Source organism: Entelurus aequoreus, linkage group LG25, assembly GCF_033978785.1.
Source record: "Entelurus aequoreus isolate RoL-2023_Sb linkage group LG25, RoL_Eaeq_v1.1, whole genome shotgun sequence".
Lineage (NCBI taxonomy): Eukaryota > Metazoa > Chordata > Actinopteri > Syngnathiformes > Syngnathidae > Entelurus > Entelurus aequoreus.
Genome location: NC_084755.1, coordinates 12,181,093 through 12,204,081, shown reverse-complemented (window position 1 = coordinate 12,204,081; position 22,989 = coordinate 12,181,093). Strand labels below are relative to the sequence as shown.

The 22,989-nt window shown below is 34.6% G+C and overlaps 3 protein-coding genes and 1 pseudogene across 5 annotated transcripts in view; 3 read left to right on the top strand and 1 right to left on the bottom strand.

Moving 5' to 3' along the window:
- Positions 1-2,839, top strand: part of ush1ga (Usher syndrome 1Ga (autosomal recessive)) — a 36,867-nt gene extending 34,028 nt beyond the window's left edge. The window contains exon 4 of the mRNA XM_062036460.1: positions 2,530-2,839. Coding sequence (XP_061892444.1) covers positions 2,530-2,533 — 4 coding nt within the window. The 3' untranslated portion in view covers positions 2,534-2,839. The remainder of the gene's footprint in view (positions 1-2,529) is intronic.
- Positions 1-22,434, bottom strand: part of LOC133642843 (proton channel OTOP2-like) — a 69,288-nt gene extending 46,854 nt beyond the window's left edge. Inside the window, exons 1-4 of one of the 2 annotated variants that reach the window (XM_062037254.1) lie at positions 22,103-22,434; positions 21,007-21,099; positions 13,138-13,381; positions 7,163-7,362 (exon numbers count right to left, since the gene is read on the bottom strand). In XM_062037254.1, the coding sequence (XP_061893238.1) occupies positions 7,163-7,189 (27 nt within the window). In that variant the 5' untranslated portion in view covers positions 7,190-7,362; positions 13,138-13,381; positions 21,007-21,099; positions 22,103-22,434. Of the gene's footprint in view, positions 1-7,162; positions 7,363-13,137; positions 13,524-21,006; positions 21,100-22,102 lie in introns of those variants that run through there. The other variant, XM_062037253.1, reaches the window with a different exon arrangement.
- Positions 7,025-16,483, top strand: LOC133642844 (tripartite motif-containing protein 16-like; annotated as a pseudogene).
- Positions 22,435-22,529: 95 nt separating the features above from the next.
- Positions 22,530-22,989, top strand: part of LOC133642428 (proton channel OTOP2-like) — an 11,978-nt gene continuing 11,518 nt past the window's right edge. Inside the window, exons 1-2 of one of the 2 annotated variants that reach the window (XM_062036599.1) lie at positions 22,530-22,808; positions 22,881-22,989. The exon at positions 22,881-22,989 is cut by the window's right edge and continues 29 nt beyond it. In XM_062036599.1, coding sequence (XP_061892583.1) covers positions 22,966-22,989 — 24 coding nt within the window. In that variant the 5' untranslated portion in view covers positions 22,530-22,808; positions 22,881-22,965. The remainder of the gene's footprint in view (positions 22,809-22,880) is intronic. The other variant, XM_062036598.1, reaches the window with a different exon arrangement.

Below are 22,989 nucleotides of genomic sequence, written 5' to 3'. Positions count from 1 at the left end.
AAAAAAAAAACCAACCCCAAAACTCAAAATTGCGCTCTAGCGCAATTTTTGAATAAAACAGAAACAAAACTGCTCCTCAGAGGAAAACTCAGACAAAACTGCTTGTAACTTCCGGTAGGAACGTCTTAGAGACATGAAACAAATACCTCTATGTAGGTCTTACCTGGACCTACATTTCATAGATTGACATCCGTCAGCAAAAATCAACAGGAAGTTTGCAATCCCTCCTCCAAAACAAAATTTTTGTTAAAACCGGTCACCAAACATCAAACGTTATCTCCTCTGAGCGCGTTTGTCGTTTCGGCTTCAAACTACTACAGGAGAGAGATAGAACCCTTCTGATTAAAAGTTGACGACGGCGTTTTGGAAGGTGCTACCGTTTTGATTTTACGAGCCTTCAAAGACCCGCAGCACTAAAGCTGCTCCGCTGCTGTGATTTTACGCGCCTTCAAAGAAAACAACCACTGTGCCGCAACGCCTAGGACAAAAACACAGACACAACTTCCTCTAACTCCCAGTACGAATATCGTAGAGACACGAAACAAAAACCTCTATGTAGGTCTCACACAGGACTACCACTGGACAAAAGTATTGGGACACTTAGGACTAGCACCAGCCAAAATGCGGACCCGACCAACGCTGCTTGCAGCTTTAATTTTTGTTTTGTTTTTATTGTAAACGTTCCTGAAGGTGGTGCCATATCACCCACGCTTTGATAGTGACATCACTATTTCTAATTTTCCCTCACATTAAAAATGTTGTCACACAAGAGCATTTTTATTATACGGAAAAATGCACAAATAATAAGTTGGTAATAAATGCATTTATGGTTATAAAATAATAATAATAATAATAATTAGCTTTATTGTCTCCGAGGAGAAATTTGTCGTAGACATCAAGATGATCTGTAAAACATAATTTTATGCAACATTTTGACCAAAGAACCACCATTACATGTTATGTAGACCACAATGAAGTGTTTTACATTTAGAAAAATAAAAAATAAAAAGACTCCTTTAATGCGCCCGATCGAAAATAGACCATTCATTTTTTTCTGTCAAAAAGTTTGGATTTTTCTGTCAAAGTCTGGATTTTTTCTGTCAAAAAGTCTGGATTTTTTCCAAGTGTCAAAAAGTCGGGATATTTTCTAAGTGTCAAAAAATCAGCATTTTTTGTAAGTGTCAAAAAGTATGGATTTTTCCTAAGTGTCAAAAAGTATGGATTTTTTTTCTAAGTGTCAAAAAATCTGGATTTTTTTAAGTGTCAAAAAATTGGGATTTTTTTCTAAATGTTAAAAAATTTGGATTTTTTCTGTCAAAATTTGGATATTTTTCTGTCAAAAAATTTGGATTTTTTTTGTCAAAAAATTGGGATTTTTTTGTCAAAAATTTGGGATTTTTTCTAAGTGTCAAAAAGTCGGGATTTTTTCTTAGTGTCAAAAAGTCGGGATATTTTCTAAGTGTCAAAAAGTTGGGATATTTTCTAAGTGTCAAAAAGTCTGGAGTTTTTTCCGAGTGTCAAAAAATCTGGATTTTTTGTCAAAAAATCTGAATTTTTTTCTGTCAAAAAATCTGGATTTTTCTGTCAAAAAATCTGGATTTTTCTGTCAAAAAATCTGGATTTTTCTGTCAAAAAATCCGGATTTTTTCTGTGTCAAAAAAATCAGGATTTTTTTCACATCCCTAATGGCAAAAGTTTAACCCTGTAACAGATTATTTCTTTTGGCAAGTCTTACGGTGTCCTCTTTCTGTCGTGCAGATGATTCAAACAGTGGTCAGAGCATCGACACTTCACTTCAAAATTCGTATTTTTTCTGTCAAAAAATCTGGATTTTTTTTGGTCAAAGAGTCTGGATTTTTTCTAAGTGCCAAAAAGTCTGAATTTTTCTGTCAAAAAATCTGGATTTTTTTCACATCTCTAATGGCAACAGTTTGACCCTGTAACAGATGATTTATTTTGGCAAGTTTTACGGTGTCCTCTTTCTGTCGTGCAGATGATTCAAGCAGAGGTCAGAGCATCGGCACTTCATGGAAACAACAGTGAGACCACTAAATGATGGGGATTTTTTTGGTCCAAAAATCGGGATTTTTTTTAAGTGTCAAAAAGTTGGGTTTTTTTCCGTCAAAAAGTCTGTAATTTTTCTAAGTGCCTAAAAGTCTGGATTTTTTTCTGCCAAAAAGTCTGGATTTTTTTCTGTCAAAGAGTCTCGATTTTTTGTAAGTGTCAAAAAATTGGGATTTTTTCCGTCAAAAAATCGGAATTATTTCCGTCAAAAAGTCTGGATTTTTTGTAGGTGTCCAAAAATCTGGATTTTACTGTCAAAAAGTCTGGATTTTTTCTAAGTGTCAAAAAAATCTGGATTTTTTTGCTGTCAAAAAGTCGAGATTTTTTGTAAGTGTCAAAAAATCTGGATTTTTTCTATGTGTCAAAAAATCTGGATTTTTTTCACATCTCTAATGGCAACAGTTTGACCCTGTAACAGATTATTTCTTTTGGCAAGTTTTACGGTGTCCTCTTTCTGTCGTGCAGATGATTCAAGCAGAGGTCGGCGCAACGGCACTTCATGCAGAAAAAAAGTCAGCACAAAATGATCTCCCTCCTTTCCTTACAGACCATAATGGAATATGTGGCGATGACCTCTGCAAATACTCCCAAATTGCATCACGGTTGGACAAACTTGCTGGGTCGCGTGCCTGCATCACGTGCCTGTGCTTTGGCTTTTTAACTAAACACACGTGACATGTATGTTTTTCTTTTCAAAGGATCCAGCATACTCCCTCCCCTATGTTATTCATTTACATGTGGTACCCATGTTTACACACAAAGCAAACCCGTTTTGGATATATTGCACTTGCATATGTGAAGTACATGTTGAGTTGATATAAATAATCTACATAATAAACATCGTGCACAAGAACATATGCCAATTTTAATAATGATTTGAATGCTCTAGTATTTTGATTAAGATATGTTATAAAAGCATTAACTACATGTTTGCTCTTGCAGCGGTTGTCATAAGTGCTCTTTTAATGAGTAGATCATATTAAGAATATTAACAATATTTTATGCTTATGCCGATGCATCACAAAAGAGTGTCACCAATGTCTGCATGATATCAAGTAGTGAGGAAGTAGTGCAGCAGAACACTCGTCAAAAGGAAGCACAATCTCTCAGGATCAAACAGGAAGTTAAAATCTCCACGCTCGTCATTTCCCCCTCAGATTGGTAAAGAAAAGAATAAGTGTAAGTGTCAAAAAGTCTGGATTTTTTCCAAGTGTCAAAAATCGGGATTTTTTTCTGTCAAAAATCGGGATTTTCTGTCAAAAATTAGGGATTTTTTGTAAGTGTCAAAAAATTTGGATTTTTTGTAAGTGTCAAAAAATTTGGATTTTTTGTAAGTGTCAAAAAATTTAGATTTTTTAAAAGTGTCAAAAAATTTGGATTTTTTTTGTAAGTGTCAAAAAAATGTGATTTTTTGTTAGTGTCAAAAAAATTTGATTTTTTGTAAGTGTCAAAAAGTCTGGATTTTTACTAAATGTCAAAAAATCTGGATTTTTTTCTAAATGTCAAAAAATCTGGATTTTTTTTCTATATGTCAAAAAATCTGGATTTTTTTCTAAAAGTCAAAAAAATCTGTATTTTTTTCTATATGTCCAAAAATCTGGATTTTTTTCTATATGTCAAAAAATCTGTATTTTTTTCTATATGTCAAAAAATCTGTATTTTTTTCTATATGTCAAAAAATCTGTATTTTTTCCAAATGTCAAAAAATCTGTATTTTTTCCAAATGTCAAAAAATCTGTATTTTTTTCTATATGTCAAAAAATCTGGATTTTTTTCCAAATGTCAAAAAATCCGGATTTTTTTCTAATTGTCAAAAAATCTGGATTTTTTTCTACAGGTATATGTCAAAAAATCTGTTTTTTTCCAAATGTCAAAAAATCTGTTTTTTTCCAAATGTCAGAAAATCTGTATTTTTTTATATATGTCAAAAAATCTGGATTTTTTCCAAATGTCAAAAAATCTGTATTTTTTTCTATGTCAAAAAATCTGGATTTTTTCCAAATGTCAAAAAATCTGGATTTTTTTCTACATGTCAAAAAATCTGGATTTTTTTCTATATGTCAAAAAATCTGTTTTTTTCCAAATGTCAAAAAATCTGTTTTTTTCCAAAGGTATATGTCAAAAAATCTGTTTTTTTCCAAATGTCAAAAAATCTGTTTTTTTCCAAATGTCAGAAAATCTGTATTTTTTTATATATGTAAAAAAATCTGGATTTTTTCCAAATGTCAAAAAATCTGGATTTTTTTCTACATGTCAAAAAATCTGGATTTTTTTCTATATGTCAAAAAATCTGTTTTTTTCCAAATGTCAAAAAATCTGTTTTTTTCCAAATGTCAAAAAATCTTTATTTTTTTCTATATGTAAAAAAATCTGGATTTTTTCCAAATGTCAAAAAAATCTGTATTTTTTTCTATGTCAAAAAATCTGGATTTTTTCTACATGTCAAAAAATCTGGATTTTTTTCTACATGTCAAAAAATCTGGATTTTTTTCTATATGTCAACAAATCTGGATTTTTTTCTAAATGTCAAAAAATCTGGATTTTTTTCTAAATGTCAAAAAATCTGTTTTTTTTTCTAAATGTCAAAAAATCTGGATTTTTTTCTAAATGTCAAAAAGTCTGGATTTTTTCAGTCAAAAAGTCTGGATTTTTTTCTGTCGAAAAGTCCGGATTTTTTCTGTCGAAAAGTCTGGATTTTTCTGTCAAAAAATCTGGATTTTTTCCAACTGTCAAACAGTCGCACAAGAATTTATGCCAATTTTAATGATTTGAATGCTCTAGTATTTTAATTAAGATATGTTATAAAAGCATTAACTACATGTTTGCTCTTGCAGCGGTTGTCATAAGTGCTCTATTCTATTAATGAGTAGATCATATTAAGAATATTAAGAATATTTTATGCTTATGCATCACAAAAGAGTGTCACCACAGCCTGCGTGATATCAAGTAGTGAGGAAGTAGTCCAGCAGAACATTTGTCAAAAGGAAGCACAATCTCTCAGGATCCAACAGGAAGTTAAAATCTCCACCCGTCATTTCCCCCTCAGATTGGTAAAGAAAAGAATAAGTGTAAGTGTCAAAAAGTCTGGATTTTTTTCTAACTGTCAAAAAAATCGGGTTTTTTTTCTGTCAAAAAGTCTGGATTTTTTCCATGTGTCAAAAATCGGGATTTTTTTCTGTCAAAAATCGGGATTTTCTGTCAAAAATTAGGGATTTTTTTTAAGTGTCAAAAAATTAGGATTTTTTGTAAGTGTCAAAAAATTTGGATTTTTTGTAAGTGTCAAAAAATTTAGATTTTTTAAAAGTGTCAAAAAATTTTGATTTTTTTTGTAAGTGTCAAAAAAATGTGATTTTTTGTTAGTGTCAAAAAAATTGGATTTTTTTGTAAGTGTCAAAAAGTCTGGATTTTTACTAAATGTCAAAAAATCTGGATTTTTTTCTAAATGTCAAAAAATCTGGAATTTTTTTTAATGTAAAAAAATCTGGATTTTTTTGTAAAAGTCAAAAAAATCTGGATTTTTTTCTATATGTCAAAAAATCTGGATTTTTTCCTATATGTCAAAAAATCTGGATTTTTTTCTATATGTCCAAAAATCTGGATTTTTTTTATATGTCAAAAAATCTGTACTTTTTTCTATACGTAAAAAAATCTGTATTTTTTCCAAATGTCAAAAAATCTGTATTTTTTCCAAATGTCAAAAAATTTGGATTTTTTTCTATATGTCAAAAAATCTGGATTTTTTTTCCAAATGTCAAAAAATCTGGATTTTTTTCTAATCGTCAAAAAATCTGGATTTTTTTCTACAGGTATATGTCAAAAAATCTGTTTTTTTCCAAATGTCAAAAAATCTGTTTTTTTCCAAATGTCAGAAAATCTGTATTTTTTTATATATGTAAAAAAATCTGGATTTTTTCCGAATGTCAAAAAATCTGTATTTTTTTCTATGTCAAAAAATCTGGATTTTTTCCAAATGTCAAAAAATCTGGATTTTTTTCTACATGTCAAAAAATCTGGATTTTTTTCTATATGTCAAAAAATCTGTTTTTTTCCAAATGTCAAAAAATCTGTTTTTTTCCAAATGTCAAAAAATCTGTATTTTTTTCTATATGTAAAAAAATCTGGATTTTTTACAAATGTCAAAAATCTGTATTTTTTTCTATGTCAAAAAATCTGGATTTTTTCTACATGTCAAAAAATCTGGATTTTTTTCTACATGTCAAAAAATCTGGATTTTTTTCTATATGTCAACAAATCTGGATTTTTTTCTAAATGTCAAAAAATCTGGATTTTTTTCTAAATGTCAAAAAATCTGTTTTTTTTTCTAAATGTCAAAAAATCTGGATTTTTTTCTCAATGTCAAAAAGTCTGGATTTTTTCGGTCAAAAAGTCTGGATTTTTTTCTGTCGAAAAGTCTGGATTTTTTCTGTTAAAAAGTCTGGATTTTTTCTGTCAAAGTCTGGATTTTTCTGTCAAAAAATCGGGATTTTTTCCAACTGTCAAAAAGTCGCACAAGAATTTATGCCAATTTTAATGATTTGAATGCTCTAGTATTTTGATTAAGATATGTTATAAAAGCATTAACTACATGTTTGCTCTTGCAGCGGTTGTCATAAGTGCTCTATTAATGAGTAGATCATATTAAGAATATTAAGAATATTTTATGCTTATGCATCACAAAAGAGTGTCACCACAGCCTGCGTGATATCAAGTAGTGAGGAAGTAGTCCAGCAGAACACTTGTCAAAAGGAAGCACAATCTCTCAGGATCCAACAGGAAGTTAAAATCTCCAACCGTCATTTCCCCCTCAGATTGGTAAAGAAAATAATAAAAGAGGGGAGGGGTGGAATAGGAGTACAAAATAACAGGCGTGGCTTAAAAGTACTTCCTTACACTCTCAAGAGGGCCTGTGCACGCTAAAAAAACAAACATGACGACGACTAACAGCCAGGAGGATTTCAGCATGGAGAATCACAGCGGAGACCGAACAACGGACAAGCAAGATGTGCCGTGCGACTCGTGCATGGGCGACCCCCGCAACGCCGTCAAATCCTGCATGACCTGCCTGGTGTCCTTCTGCGCGGATCACCTCAGACCTCACCTGGTGAACCTCAGATTCCAGAGCCATCGTCTAGTGGAGCCGCGCCATCGCGTGGACGGCGACACGTGTGAGCGCCATCACCTTCCGCTGGAGCGCTACTGTCTGACCCACGGCTGCTGCCTGTGCTCCGACTGCCAAGGTCAGGGGCACGCGGGTCACGCCACCGCGTCCTTGGGGGAGGCCCGTGCTCATATTGAGGTCTGAACACAAAACACACATGATGTTACAATTTAGACATCTGTCATATTGATCAATTCTGATCAAGAACTGAGTTTACTGAACCAAGTTATAAATGTTGAAAGTTTTGTGGCGATCCACCAAATCAAAATTTGGCGCCATGCCACGCCCACATCCTATGTATCCGCTATTCATCACCATCATCAGTTTAGTTACTGTGTTTCTGATCATCTAAAGCAGGGGTCGGCAACCCAAAATGTTGAAAGAGCCATATTGGACCAAAAATACAAAAACAAATCTGTCTGGAGCCGCAAAAAATTAAAAGCCATATTACATGTGTCTTGAGATATAAATTTAATTAAGAGGACTTAAAGGAAACTAAATGAGCTCAAATATACCTACAGATGAGGCATAATGATGCAATATCATTGTACATATCGCTAGCCTAAATAGCATGTTAGCATCGATTAGCTTGCAGTCATGCAGTGACCAAATATGTCTGATTAGCACTCCACACAAGTCAATAACATCAACAAAACTCACCTTTGTGTATTCACGCACAACGTTAAAAGTGCGGTGGACAAAATGAGACAGAAAAAGAAGTGGCATAAAACACGTCCTAGAAAGTCGGAGAAAGTTATACATGTAAACAAACTATACGGTGAGTTCAAGGACCGCCAAAATTAGTGGGACAAAGCGGCGCTCGCCAAATACTCGAATCAGTGAAGCATGTTTAATATAAACAGTGTGATTTATAACAATTAGGGAGGTTTGTGCCATGTTTGTCCTCCTACAGAAACCATACTAAAACAAAAAAATAGATTTTTTTCCCCTCATCTTTTTCCATTCTTCATACATTTTTGAAAAATCTCCAGAGAGCCACTAGGGCGGCGCTAAAGAGCCGCATGCGGCTCTAGAGCCGCGGGTTGCCGACCCCTGATCTAAAGTGAAGTAATGGCAGTTTGATTGCTGATGGCAAAGAGCAGTTGGCTCCGCCCACTTTGATTGGGTATAAACAGCTACTGACCAATGCAACACTTCAGGGTGTCATCATCATCATTTCTACCAATTATGACCAAGATCTGAATTTGTGGAGCCCAGTTATAAATGTCGAAGATTTTGTGGCAAACCATCAGATTAGAGTTTGGCATCTTATAGCGTCGGCAAAATTCCTTGGCAATTTATCTTCGCCTATCTTTATAGCATCTGTCATTTCAAACGAAACTTATTCGGCCAAAGTAGGAGTTTGTTAAAGTACGACCCCTGTTTATGGCTGAAAAATGGCCAATGGAAACCAAGAAGGTCGACTTCCTGTTTGTTTTTAAATATGGCCGTGGAGGGAGGTGTGGCCAGCGCGCCTGCAAGAGCAAAGGTCACCGCCTCTGTCTAAGGTGATTAGATTTCACAGGTTGTACGTGTTAATCTCATCATCCGTTGTCTTTAACAGTAAGCGGCCGGGAGCAAGAGGGGAGAGAGGATACGGACGTGGCTGAAAAATCGCTTGTGATAAAAATCGATGTACGTTAAAACCTGGTTAAAAACTGCACGCTTGGCTCCGGTGCTGTGTCTGCCAGTGGAACGGCTGGGAAGCGACTTCCACAATGGCTCTTTGAGACTTTCATGTGTCATGATCGACGTCTCCAGCAATTTCCGTGATGATACGTGAAACTGGTGGGAGGGGCTAATTTTTTTTCTTTTTTAATCTATGGGCGTGCCTGAGAGTCAATATTGAAATTTTGCGTTTGATACCCCAAATTGATATTTTGGAAAAACTGTTTTTTGTTAGAGATGTCGCCGATATTATCGGCCGATAAATGCTTTAAAATATAATATCGGAAATTATCGGTATTGTTTTTTTTTTATTATCTGTATCGTTTTTGTTTTTTTTAAATTATTTTTTATTTTTATTAAATCAACATAAAGATACACTTACAATTAGTGCACCAACCCAAAAAACCTCCCTCCCCCATTTACACTCATTCACACAAAAGGGTTGTTTCTTTCTGTTATTAATATTCTGGTTCCTACATTATATATCAATATATATCAATACAGTCTGCAAGGGATACAGTCCGTAAGCACACATGATTGTGCGTGCTGCTGGTCCACTAATAGTACTAACCTTTAACAGTTAATTTGACTCATTTTCATTATTTACTAGTTTCTATGTAACTGTTTTTATATTGTTTTACTTTCTTTTTTTTTCAAGAATTTTTTTAAAATGTATTCATCTTATTTTATTTTATTAATATTTTAAAAAAGGACCTTATCTTCACCATACCTGGTTGTCCAAATTAGGCATAATAATGTGTCAATTCCACGACTGTATATATCGGTATCGGTATCGGTAATTAAAGAGTTGGACAATATCGGAATATCGGATATCGGCAAAAAGCTATTATCGGACATCCCTAGTTTTTGTACATGTTAAGGGCCTCAAAATGGAGAAAAATGAACACAGAGAAATTACAATAATACATGCAAATTCGGTGAAATTTAAAAAAAAGTTAAAAATCCTATTTATTCCCGACAAATATGCTAAGTAAGAACTTAAAGGATGAACTCCACAAGTCTTTAGCTCTTTTATGATGGGCTTGAACCAGGGTACTCACTGACCGAGAGCAATTCGAGCAGTGCTAGCCAAAGAGCCAAACGCCACGGGGTTGTCAACTCATTCAACAGCTTGAAAGTCCACCAGCATCAGGAAATGGCGGTTCTACCTTTCCAGAGTTCACGGTTTGATGGCAATTGTCTTTTATGCCCATTGTATTGTAGAATGAGCTGCAGCAAAAACACCGGGAGATGGATCAGAGCGTCGCAGCGACCGACAAAGCAATGGAGAAGCTGCACAGCAACAAGGAGCGCATGAAGGTAATAATAGTGCTGAGCCCTAAATGTGGTGGCTTAGTTTGGACACTAGGAGCAGTATGTGCTACAGACAGCAGAAATAGGAGACAAGGAAGAAAAGAGATGAACTACTGTTTGTGCGCTAGACTAATGTTGTCCCGATACCAATATTTTGGTACCGTTAACAAAATTATTTTGATACTTTTCTAAATAAAGGGGACCACAAAACATGGCATTATTGGCTTTATTTTAACCAAAAATCTTAGGGTACATTAAACATATGTTTCTTATTGCAAGTTTGTCCTTAAATAAAATAGTGAACATACAAGACAACTTGTCTTTTAGTGGTAAGTAAACAAAGGCTCATAATTTCGTCTGTTGACATATGCAGTAACATATTGTGTCATTTATCTACCTATTACGGTATGTTGTCAACATTAATAAGGACAAGTGGTAGAAAATGAATTATTAATCTACTTGTTTGTTTACTGTTAATATCTGATTACTTTCTCTTTTAACATGTTCTATCTACTCTTCTGTTAAAATGTAATAATCACTTATTCTTCTGTTTTTTGGATACTTTACATTAGTTTTGGATGATACCACAAATTTAGGTATCAATGCGATACCAAGTCGTTACAGGATCATACATTGGTCATATTTAGAGATGTCCGATAATATCGGCCGATATATGCGTTAAAATGTAATATCGGAAATTATCGGTATCGGTTTTTTTATTATCGGTATCGGTTTTTATTTTATTTATTTTTTATTAATTTTTTTTTTTATTAAATCAACATAAAAAACACAAGATACACTTACAATTAGTGCACCAACCCAAAAAACCTCCCTCCCCCATTTACACTCATTCACACAAAAGGGTTGTTTCTTTCTGTTATTAATATTCTGGTTCCTACATTATATATCAATATATATCAATACAGTCTGCAAGGGACACAGTCCGTAAGCACACATGATTGTGCGTGCTGCTGGTCCACTAATAGTACTAACCTTTAACAGTTAATTTGACTAATTTTCATTCATTACTAGTTTCTATGTAACTGTTTTTATATTGTTGTACTTTCTTTTTTATTCAAGAAATAGTTTTTAATTTATTTATCTTATTTTACTAATTTTTTTAAAAAGTACCTTATCTTCACCATACCTGGTTGTCCAAATTAGGCATAATAATGTGTTAATTCCACGACTGCATATATCGGTTGATATCGGTATCGGTTGATATCGGTATCGGTAATTAAAGAGTTGGACAATATCGGAATATCGGATATCGGCAAAAAGCCATTATCGGACATCCCTAGTCATATTCAAAGTCCTCATGTGTCCAGGGACATATTTCCTGAGTTTATTAACATAATATACATTTAAAAAAATGAAAGAAGATGTTGTGATGCCAAAAAATATAGATGTAATCATAGTACTATCAACTAGATACGTTCCTGTACTTGGTATCATTACAGTGGATGTCAGGTGTAGATCCACCAATGGCGTTTGTTTACATTGTGACGCCAGTGAGCTACGGTGTGTAGTGAAGCATGTTTAGCTATTCCTCGTCCTGCAGTGATAATGATACTTGTAAGAAACTTACTTTATTTGTCGCCATGGAGGTGAGGATTAGTGATTTAGAAGTAGATAAAACACTGCCGACTGGGGCTGGATTTTAGCCGCTAGCTAGCTAGCCATGTCTTAAAACACCTCTTCCTGAGGGCGTTTCAGTGTTATAACTTCACCTTTATCGTTAGTTTTTAAGCCAAAACGCGTCCGTTCTCCCTTTCCTGTCTACACACTGTGTCTGCTTGTAAGTACTCTGTGATTGTGCGCTGCCGAACATGCTCCTCTGCTCGTAAACCAGCAATGACACGACTTGACGACGACGGGGGCGCGGGCGTGGGGGACCCGTACTTTTCAGAGGCGGTATAGTACCGAATATGATTCATTAGTATTGCGGTACTATACTAACACCGGTATACCGTACTACCCTCGCACATATACAATCCTGCACCACTACTGTGATCTATGTATTTTTCCTATTCCGCCCCCTTTTTTAACGGGTTCTACAGGAGCGTATCTACTCGATACTACTATGATTACATCGATATTTTTATCGTCACGATATCTTTTTTCCTTTTTTAAAATGTATATTATGTTAATAAACTCAGGAAATATGTCCCCGGATACATGAGGACTTTGAATATGACCAATGTATAATCCTGTAAGGACTTGGTATCAGATTGATACCTACATTTGTGGTATCATCCAAAACTCATGTAAAGTATCAAACCCCAGAAGAATAAGGGATTATTACATTTTAACAGAAGCGTAGATAAAACATGTTAAAAGAGAAAGTAAGCAGATATTAACAGTAAATGAACTGGGCTCAATCTGCCCTGCTCTAACGTATTTGTATGAGTAACAAAAATGTTCTGCAAGCGAGTGGTGAGTGCTTGAAGTGGCCTAGCAGTCAGCCCTCCATCCATCCATTTTCTACCGCTTGTCCCTTTGGGCGGAGTCTTTAAGCGACAACTGTGTGGTACTCCTTTTTTTCGGTGTTTGCTTTTCATCCATCTTCCCCTTGTACTCATCGTGTATCTCCTTATGATTCTTGAAGAAGCGGGAGATCAAATTGCTCGTATTAAAAGGAAGACATCTTGGTTCCTCCTCGCGTAACCAACTTTTTGCAGTCATTGCAAATTGCCAGTTTTTTTTATCCGTCAGACACACTTTAAAATAATCCCAAACCATGTCGTTAGTCAGTCACCGAGCGAGCTCGCTTGTTAGCCACGGCTACAGCACCGGCAACGACACATTCTTGTTGTTGTTATGCTCCGCTCTAAGATTTTTTGTTGAAATAAAGCCAATAATGCATTTTTTTGTGGTCCCCTTTATCGAAAAGTATCGAAATAATTTTGGTATGGGTTCAACACCAGTGTTACCATGCTGTTGTCTTCAGGCGGCGGTGCAAGAGGTGCTATGTGAGGTGGAGCAGCAGTTCGTCAGGCTGCAGGAGGCGGTGGTGGAGGTCAGGAAGAAGACCACCGAGCAGCTGGAAGCAGAGCAGAGGCGAGCGCTTCGACAGGCGCGGGGCGTGGAGGCGCACCTGAAGCAGAGGAGGGCCGAGCTGGCCAAAACTTTGGCAGAATGGACAAAATGGCGCGGATCCAGTCCGACGTCTCCTTCCTGCAGGCAAAAAAACACCACATGACAGACACATTATGTAACTTGGGGATTTGGTGGATGTCCTCGGGGTTTATTTTGACGGCTGACATGTTCGTAGTGTACACAGAGTTAAGCGTGGTGACAATAAGTATGGGGATTTGGTTTTGTTGTAGGAGTACTCGCTGTGGAAAGAGGGAGCGCCGGATGTTTGTTTACCCGATGTGAGATTCAACAACATGGAGCGTGTCAACGCTTACGTCCAAGTGGTAGCCAGTGTGACGCGAGAGCTGCGTGACCTGCTGCTCAGCTCCTACCAGGACAAACTCAGCATCATCACTGGTGAGGATTTGTGTTGGCTTTCTCTCAACTCTCATTCTGTGCTGTAACTATTATACGGTCTTTGTTTGTAACCTATAGGTGCCAGGTCACACACGCCACGGGTTTTGTTGCCAGACCCTGAGACTTTGGAGGACTTTTTCAAATGTAAAACTCTCCTTTCAAACGTTCTACAGCAGGGGTCCCCAAACTAGGGCCCGCGGGCCGGATGCGGCCCACCAGCGTCCAAAATCCGGCCCACGGGAGTCCCAAGTTAAAAAAATTTCAAAATGCTTTTATTATTTTTGTATTATTACTTTTTAAAATCGGTCCTTTCTAATTCATTTTCTACCGCTTGTTACTTACGGTGTCTCCTAGTCGCTCAGGCAAATCATATTGTCTAAAAATGCATTTTCCCATCGATAAAGGGGCATCATTGTGCTCGAGCCCCGGTGTCAGGCAATATATATATATATATATATATATATATATATATATATATATATATATATATTTAGGGCTGCAACAACTAATCGATTAAAATCGATTATAAAAATAGTTGCCGATTAATTTAGTCATCGATTCGTTGGATCTATGCTATGTGCATGCGCAGAGGCAATCTTATTTTTTTATTTTATTTTTTATTTGTATTTATTTTAAATAAACCTTTATTTATAAACTGCAACATGTACAAACAGCTGAGAAACAATAGTCAAAATAAGTATGGTGCCAGTATGCTGTTTTTTTTTCAATAAAATACTGGAAAGGATACAAATGTAGTTTGTCACTTTCATCCGATTATTAATCGATTAATCGAAGTAATAATCGTCAGATTAATCGATTATCAAAATAATCGTTAGTTGCAGCCCTTATATATATATATATATATATATATATATATATATATATATATATATATATATATATATATATATATATATATATATATATATATATATATATATATATATATATTTCGACTTAGACTTACTTTTTTTGTCATTCAAAATTGAACTTTACAGTACAGATAAGAACAAAATTTCATTGCATTAGCTCGTTGTAGTGCAGGATAAAAGAGCAATAAGGTGCAGATATAAATAAATAGATTACTGTACAGATAAATAATCTACCGGTATATACATACATATGTACGTATATATATATTAAAGGGACAAGCGGTAGAAAATTAATGTATATATATATATATATATATATATATATAATATATATATATATATATATATATATATATATATATATATATATATATATATATATAATATATATATATATATATATATATATATATATATATTAGGGCTGCAACTAACGATTAATTTGATAATTGATTAATCTGTCGATTATTACTTCGATTAATCGATTAATAATCGGATAAAAGGGACAAATTACATTTCTATCCTTTCCAGTATTTTATTGGAAAAAAAACAGCATACTGGCACCATACTTATTTTGATTATTGTTTCTCAGCTGTTTGTACATGTTTCAGTTTATAAATAAAGGTTTATAAAAAAATAAAAATTTAAATAAAAAAAAAATAATAATAATAATTGCCTCTGCGCATGCGCATAGCATAGATCCAACGAATCAATGAGTAAATTAATCGCCAACTATTTTTATAATCTATTTAATCTATTAGTTGTTGCAGCCCTAATATATATATATATATATATATATATATATATATATATATATATATATATATATATATATATATATATATATATATATATATATATATATAAAATATAAAACCATAATCCAGATTACCGGATTATGTTTGACCACTGACTGCTTTTTTTGCACCGTGTATATATGTATGTATATATGTAGATATATGTATATATGTCAGATTGTTTTTATTTTCCTTTAGATGCAAAGAATCTGACCTTTGACCCGACAGCGCACACCATTTCCTGCGGCTAACAGTGGACAACACGAAGGCGACCAACACCAGCCCCTGGCAACACGACTACGTCGACCACCCTGACCGATTCGAGCACTGGCGCCAGGCCGTGACGTCGCAGAGCCTGTACACAGGAAGGCACTACGTGGAGGCGGAGCTTATTGGCGAGGGCGCTCACGTCGGGGTCACCTACAAGAGCATCGAGCGTAAGGGACAGGAAACCAGCAGCTGCATTACCGGGAACAACTTCTCCTGGTGCGTGGGGAGGAACAGTCGAGGCCTTTCTGCTGGCACGCCGGCGCGGAGACCCCTTTAGAGGCGCCGGATGTCACAAAAATCGGCGTGTACGTGGATTTTCGCGGCGGCCACGTGGGTTTTTATGACGTGAGAGGGCCCGTGACCCTGCTTCACCGGTACGGGGCCGATTTCATGGAGCCATTGCATGTGGCCGCCTGGCTCTCAAAGAAGGAGAATGTGGTTCAACTGATGAATAATACAAACCGATGACATCACCGTCTTGAATGCGGGTGACCTTTGCGTGCCATATCAGCACGTGTAAATTGCAATTGTGTCAATGGGGCGTGAAGCACATCAATCCGGTGAAGTGAGTGACCTGGAAAACTACAGACTTCTCATGCATGTCTATGTGTGACCCAGTTACGGCCTGCAGTCGCACTTAATAAACTTTATTACCGGCTTGGCGGAGGACGCTCTAATTAACCTCTGCCTAGCCCAGGGGTCGGCAACCCAACATGTTGAAAGAGCCATATTGGACTAAAAATGAAAAAAAATTAAAAAAATCTGTCTGGAGCCGCAAAAAAATGTAAATTCTTATTTAAGTGTTATAATGAAGACAACACATGATGTAAGTGTCTATATTAGTTGTATTAGACTACTATGAAAATGACTTTAAATGTCTTATATAAGTGTTATAATGAAGGCAACACATGATGTAAGTGTCTATATTAGCTATATTAGCCTACTATCAAAATGACTTTAAAAGTCTTATATAAGTGTTATAATGAAGGCAACACATGATGTGTCTATATTAGTTGTATTAGACTACTATCAAAATGACTTTAAAAGTCTTATGTACGTGTTATAATGAAGGCAACACATGATGTAAGTGTCTATATTAGCTATATTAGCCTACTATCTAAATGACTTTAAAAGTCTTATATAAGTGTTGAAATGAAGGCAACACATGATGTAAATGTCTGTATTAGCTATATTAGCCTACTATCAAAATGACTTTAAAAGTATTATATAAGTGTTATAACGAAGGCAACACATGATGTAAGTGCCTATATTAGTTATATTAGCCTACTATCAAAATGACTTTAAAACTCTTATATAAGTGTTGAAATGAAGGCAACACATGATGTAAGTGTCTATATTAGCTATATTAGACTACTATCAAAATGACTTTAAAAGTCTTATATAAGTGTTATAATGAAGGCAACACATGATGTAAGTGTCTATATTAGCTATATTAGAGTACTATCAAAATGACTTTAAAAGTCTTATATAAGTGTTAAAATGAAGGCAACACATGATGTAAGTGTCTATATTAGTTGTATTAGCCTACTATCAAAATGACTTTAAAAGTCTTATGTACGTGTTATAATGAAGGCAACACATGATGTAAGTGTCTATATTAGCTATATTAGACTACTATCAAAATGACTTTAAAAGTCTTATATAAGTGTTATAATGAAGACAACACATGATGTAAGTGTCTATATTAGCTATATTAGACTACTATCAAAATTACTTTAAAAGTCTTGTATAAGTGTTATAATGAATACAACACATGATATAAGTGTCTGTATTAGTTATATTAGACTACTATCAAAATGACTTTAAAAGTCTTATTTACGTGTTATAATGAAGGCAACACATGATGTAAGTGTCTATATTAGTTATATTAGACTACTATCAAAATGACTTTAAAAGTCTTATATAAGTGTTATAATGAAGGCAACACATGATGTAAGTGTCTATATTAGCTATATTAGACTACTATCAAAATTACTTTGTCTTATATAAGTGTTGAAATGAAGGCAACACATGATGTAAGTGTCTATATTAGCTATATTAGACTACTATCAAAATGACTTTAAAAGTCTTATATAAGTGTTAAAATGAAGGCAACACATGATGTAAGTGTCTATATTAGTTGTATTAGACTACTATCAAAATTAATATGTGTCGCAGGCTGATGCAAATCTTTGTTGACAGAAATGTTGAAATGTAATATTTATTCCACACATTTTTACAACATTGGACAACATTACTAAAACGGAGGCTTTTCAGAGGGTGAGAAAACTCCTGGAAATGACTGGCTTATTCCCTATATGTGTATATGTATATGTATATATATATGTGTATGTGTGTGTATATACATATATATATATATATATATATATATATATATATATATATATATATATATATATATATATATATATATATATATATATATATATATATATATATATATATATATATATATATATGTTTATATTTTATTTTATTTCTGATTATTATTATTATTAATGTAATATTATTTATTTTCTTTCTTTTTTCTGTTTATTTAATCGATGTATTTGTAGATATTAGTTTTTTTTTGTTGTTTCTTTCTTTTTTGGGGGGAGGGAAGGTGGGTGGTATGGGTGGGATATAAACAAAAATATTTTGACATTTAGGGCAGACAATAGATATATGATCTATGTGAATATGATGTAATGGATAGGAATGTCTGATGCTGGCTGGCAATAAAAATAAAAAGAAAAAAAAAGAAAAAAGGAAATGACTGGCTTAGAATGGCCAAAGGTAAAGACGTGTGTGTTCAAGTTGAAGGAAACGGAAACTACAAATAAAATGAGCTCAAATATACCTAAAATATGAGGCATAATGATATATTATGTACATACAGCTAGCATAAATAGCATGTTAGCATCGATTAGCTTGCAGTCATGCACTGACCAAATATGTCTGATTAGCACAAGTCAATAACATCAACAAAGCTCACTTTTGTGGATTCACGCACAGCATAAGACGTTTGATGGACAAATAGAGACAAAGAAGGAGTGGCATAAAACACGTCTTTCTGTGGCAGCATCGGAGAAAGTTGTACTTGTAAACAAACCACGTTGAGTTCAAGGATTGCTGAAATTAGTAGCACAAAACAACACTCGCCAAATACTCTCATCAGTTTAATATAAACAGTGGGATTTCTAAAACAAACAAAAAAAATGTTCTTCATCTTTTTCCATTTTCACACTTTTCTGAAAGAGGTCCAGGGAGCCACTAGTGCGGCGCTAAAGAGCCGCGCTTTGCCGACCCCCGGCCTAGCCACTCAATTCCGAGAAACCGAAGGTCTAAATATCACGCAGAGGTGTGCAAACATGGGACACACACTATGGACAAAAATATCGGGACATTGGGTGTCAAGAAGTGAAATAAATAACACAATAAATGGAAAAACTTGAGACGCAACCGTTACAGCTTTTTGTCTGCGAGCAATTATCTTGGCTCTTCCTTCCAAAAGAACATTTCTGAAGTCAAGTCAAGTTCTTCCACATCAAACTCATCCAAACACTCATAAAACGATATTTCCGAACAATGCCTTCCCTAAACTATTCATTGGAACTTAGGGTAACAAATGTCGTAAAGCAGGGGTGTCAAACTCATTTTCATCGAGGGCCACATCACTTTCAGAGGGCCGCTTTTTTAAAATGAATTTACATTATGCATGCGGGTAACAACCTGTGATTAATCACGATTAATCGAAATGCACATGCATTTGATTATCAGATTTTTTTTTAATGTATAACTTGCTTTAAAATCATAAATAAAGGTGACAAGCAGATATTTAACCATTTGTTTTTATCTCACAAAAATAGTTTTGCAATAGAGTATATAATGAATAATATAATAAGCATGATCAGATAATATTAAAGTTTAAAATATGCATTTTTATTCCATCAAAATTGAAAGAACAAATGCATTTAGTAAAAAATAAAAATAAGTATTTTATTAAAACCCATTTTTTCCAGGCTTTCGCGGCCACATAGAATGATGTGGCGGGCCAGATCCGGCCCCCGGCCTTGAGTTTGACACCTGTGTCGTACAGCAGTGGTCCCCAACCACCAGACCGATTGGTACCAGGCCGCGCAAGAAATAAAAAAAATAAAAAATAAAGTTTATTTTTTATTTTTTTATTTAATCAACATACAAAACACAATATATACATTATATATCAATATAGAGCAATACAGTCTGCAGGGATACAGTCCGTAAGCACACATGATTGTATTTCTTTATGGAAAAAAAAAATGAAAAAAAAGAAAAAAAAAAGAAAAAAATCCCCCCCCCCCTACTTGAATAACAAAAAGTTGAAATAAATGATTGTGACACCTAAACTAAATTCACCAGCCGCCACTGATTATGATGCATTCTCATTTTAGGCAAAGTATAAGACAATACTTTCTTAACAGTATAATTGTAACCAAGTAACAATATTCAAATACTAACATTGTTGGGTAAAACAGAATTTGGTTTTATTCTGAATCCAGTGAAACAGATTGGTGGTATAAAGACTTCCAGGTGTTTATATATGTTTATGTATAAGTATTTGGCAGACGCTTTAATCCAAAGCGACATACATAAAAAATACATATAAAACAATCACTGTAAACATTATCCTTTAAGGGAAGAATGTAATACAACATACCAATACAAAGTGTCAAGACAGAATAAACTCTCTGCTGCTGCAACAACAGAGATACAGTCTATAGGTCCCTGAGATACAGTATACAGATATCTAATGTTGTTTATGTAGGATATACGCATGTTTATATAACCTAATCATATTGTTTCTGCAATTTAAAAATAGCTGACCGTTTTTTTCCCCCTTCTCTAAGATTATATTCCCAGTTTTGATCTCGGACGTCTGGTCACTTTAGCATATAACAATATTGTATTACTTTTAAGCAAACTATGAATAATAAAACACGCCAAAACATGTGTCCTTTATCATAGCTACAGGTATGACAAAAAACTGCGTGAAAATCAGTGGTATTCAGTGAGGTAAGATGAATTAAATGCGCTGACAGTTCATTGCTCCTGACAAATGAATTGCACTGAGTGGAGCGGATCACCACTCCAAGATGGCGGCCCCAAGCTTTACTTCCTATTATCAACGTCACTTCCCTAACTCTCACCGAAAGTCCCGCCCCCCAGCCAAAGCATTGGCTAACAACCCGTAGCCAGCCGCTACAATATTTATTTATTCATGAAATTTTTGTTAACAAGTTACAAGTGTTTAATGATAATACAAGCATGTTTAACACATATAGATTCATTTCTTTCATGAAGACAAGAATATAAGTTGGTGTATTACCTGATTCTGATGACTTGCATTGATAGGAATCAGACAGTAGTGCTGATAAGGTCCACATATTCAAATGGAGGTGGGAAAAAAAAGTTGTTCTTTCTGTCCAATACCACATGATAGTGGTTGGTTTTTGCCATCTTATTTGTCCAGCTTCCATACTCCTTTTTATACACTTTACAAGGAATAAATTGGCGGCAAACTCCATAAGCTTGCTAGCTTGTGTGCGCTAGCTTTCTGAGACTTTTATTTTTATTAGCGCAGGCAGGATGCAGCAGCGCTTTTATTGTGAAGACAGGAACTGTGCGGTCGGTCTTTAGAGTTTTGACGGCACGCACGGCGCGAGAGTCTGTTGAAATAAAAAAGTGTTTCTTAACTTCTTGTCGGTAATTTGTTTCTTAATAATGAGCTGGCAGCAGCCAGCGTCATCTCACAAGACCCTCGGTTTCCGTGAATGTCAATCAAGTGACAGAAGTGACGTCATAGTGAAGATGGGTGATCGCTAATTTTTAGGTCTATTTTTTTTAAGCCCCTGAGCTAAACTTATAAAGATGGCTATCGTACGTATTATAAAATGACTACAATTGATATTGATACAGTTCAGTTTTACAGCACGAGTATATATATTAACACAACAAATACCGTATTTATAAATCGTATGTGAATTTGTGAAGGCTGACCCGGAAATGGTCTGGAAGTGACGTCATAGAATCAGCCGAAAAACATTTGCAGCTGGACATCCGTCACTTCTGACCTTCACAATAAAAGCACTGGGATGTCAAGACTCCAAGTCAAAAGCATTTAGTCAAGTTTATATTGTATTTCTTATAAGAAAAAAACAATTTATGTATTATAAATCTGATCTTGTTTATTATGACACAGACTGATATTTTGCTTGTCTGTGTTGAAAAATACACTAAATAATAGAAGCATATTAAATGGTAATTGCAATATTAAGGAACAAAAATTTTATTATTTTCCAAAATCGTTCAGCCCTTGTCCATATAAAGTCTATATATTTGATGGAATGGATAATATTTTAAAATGTGGGGAAATATTATAACAAATGTCATATGTCTTTGACTCCATGTCATATTGTTCTTACCTTGTAATGAAGCAGACAAAATATGAAGAATATCAAATAGTCATCATTGCATTAAAAAAAAAGTTTTTAAAAAGCTGGACATCACGTCAGTATTTTGATAATTTGAAGCGGTAAGGTCCTTTCATTGTCACCCTAAAGAGAATTCCAGTTGCCTTTGTAAATAGTTTTTTTTTTTAAATGAATACCGTATTAATAAATTGTATGAGAATTTGTGAAGGCTGACCCGGAAATTGTATGGTAGTGACGTCATCAAATTGGCTAAAAAATAATCGCAGCTGGACATCACGTCAGTATTTTTAATATTAGAAGCGGTAAGGTCCTTTCATTGTTGCCCTAAAGAGAATTCCAGTTTTCTCCGTAATTTAAAAAAAAAAAAGAATACCGTGTTTATAAATTGTATGTGAAATTGTGAAGGCTGACCCGGAAATGGTATGGTAGTGACGTCATCAAATTGGCTAAAAAATAATCGCAGCTGGACATCACGTCAGTATTTTTAATATTAGAAGCGGTACGGTCCTTTCATTGTCACCCTAAAGAGAATTCCAGTTTTCTCCGTAAATAGTTTTTTTTTTTTCAATGAATACCGTATTTATTAAAATGTATGTGAGTTTGTGAAGGCTGACCCGGAAATGGTCTAGTAGTGACGTCATCGAATCAGCCTAAAATATTCGCAGCTGGACATCACGTATTTTGATAGTTTGAAGCGGTAAGGTCCTTTCATTGTCGCCCTGAAGAAATTTGCAGTTGTCTTTGTAAACATTTTTTTTTTATGTTTTAGGCGGTGAACGAGGCGGAGTTGGTAATAGGTTTGTGTGGGTTTAATTATTTGGCGTGTGTGTGTGTGTAGGCGGAGGGATACCATCATGAGAACCGTGGCTGAAAAGATG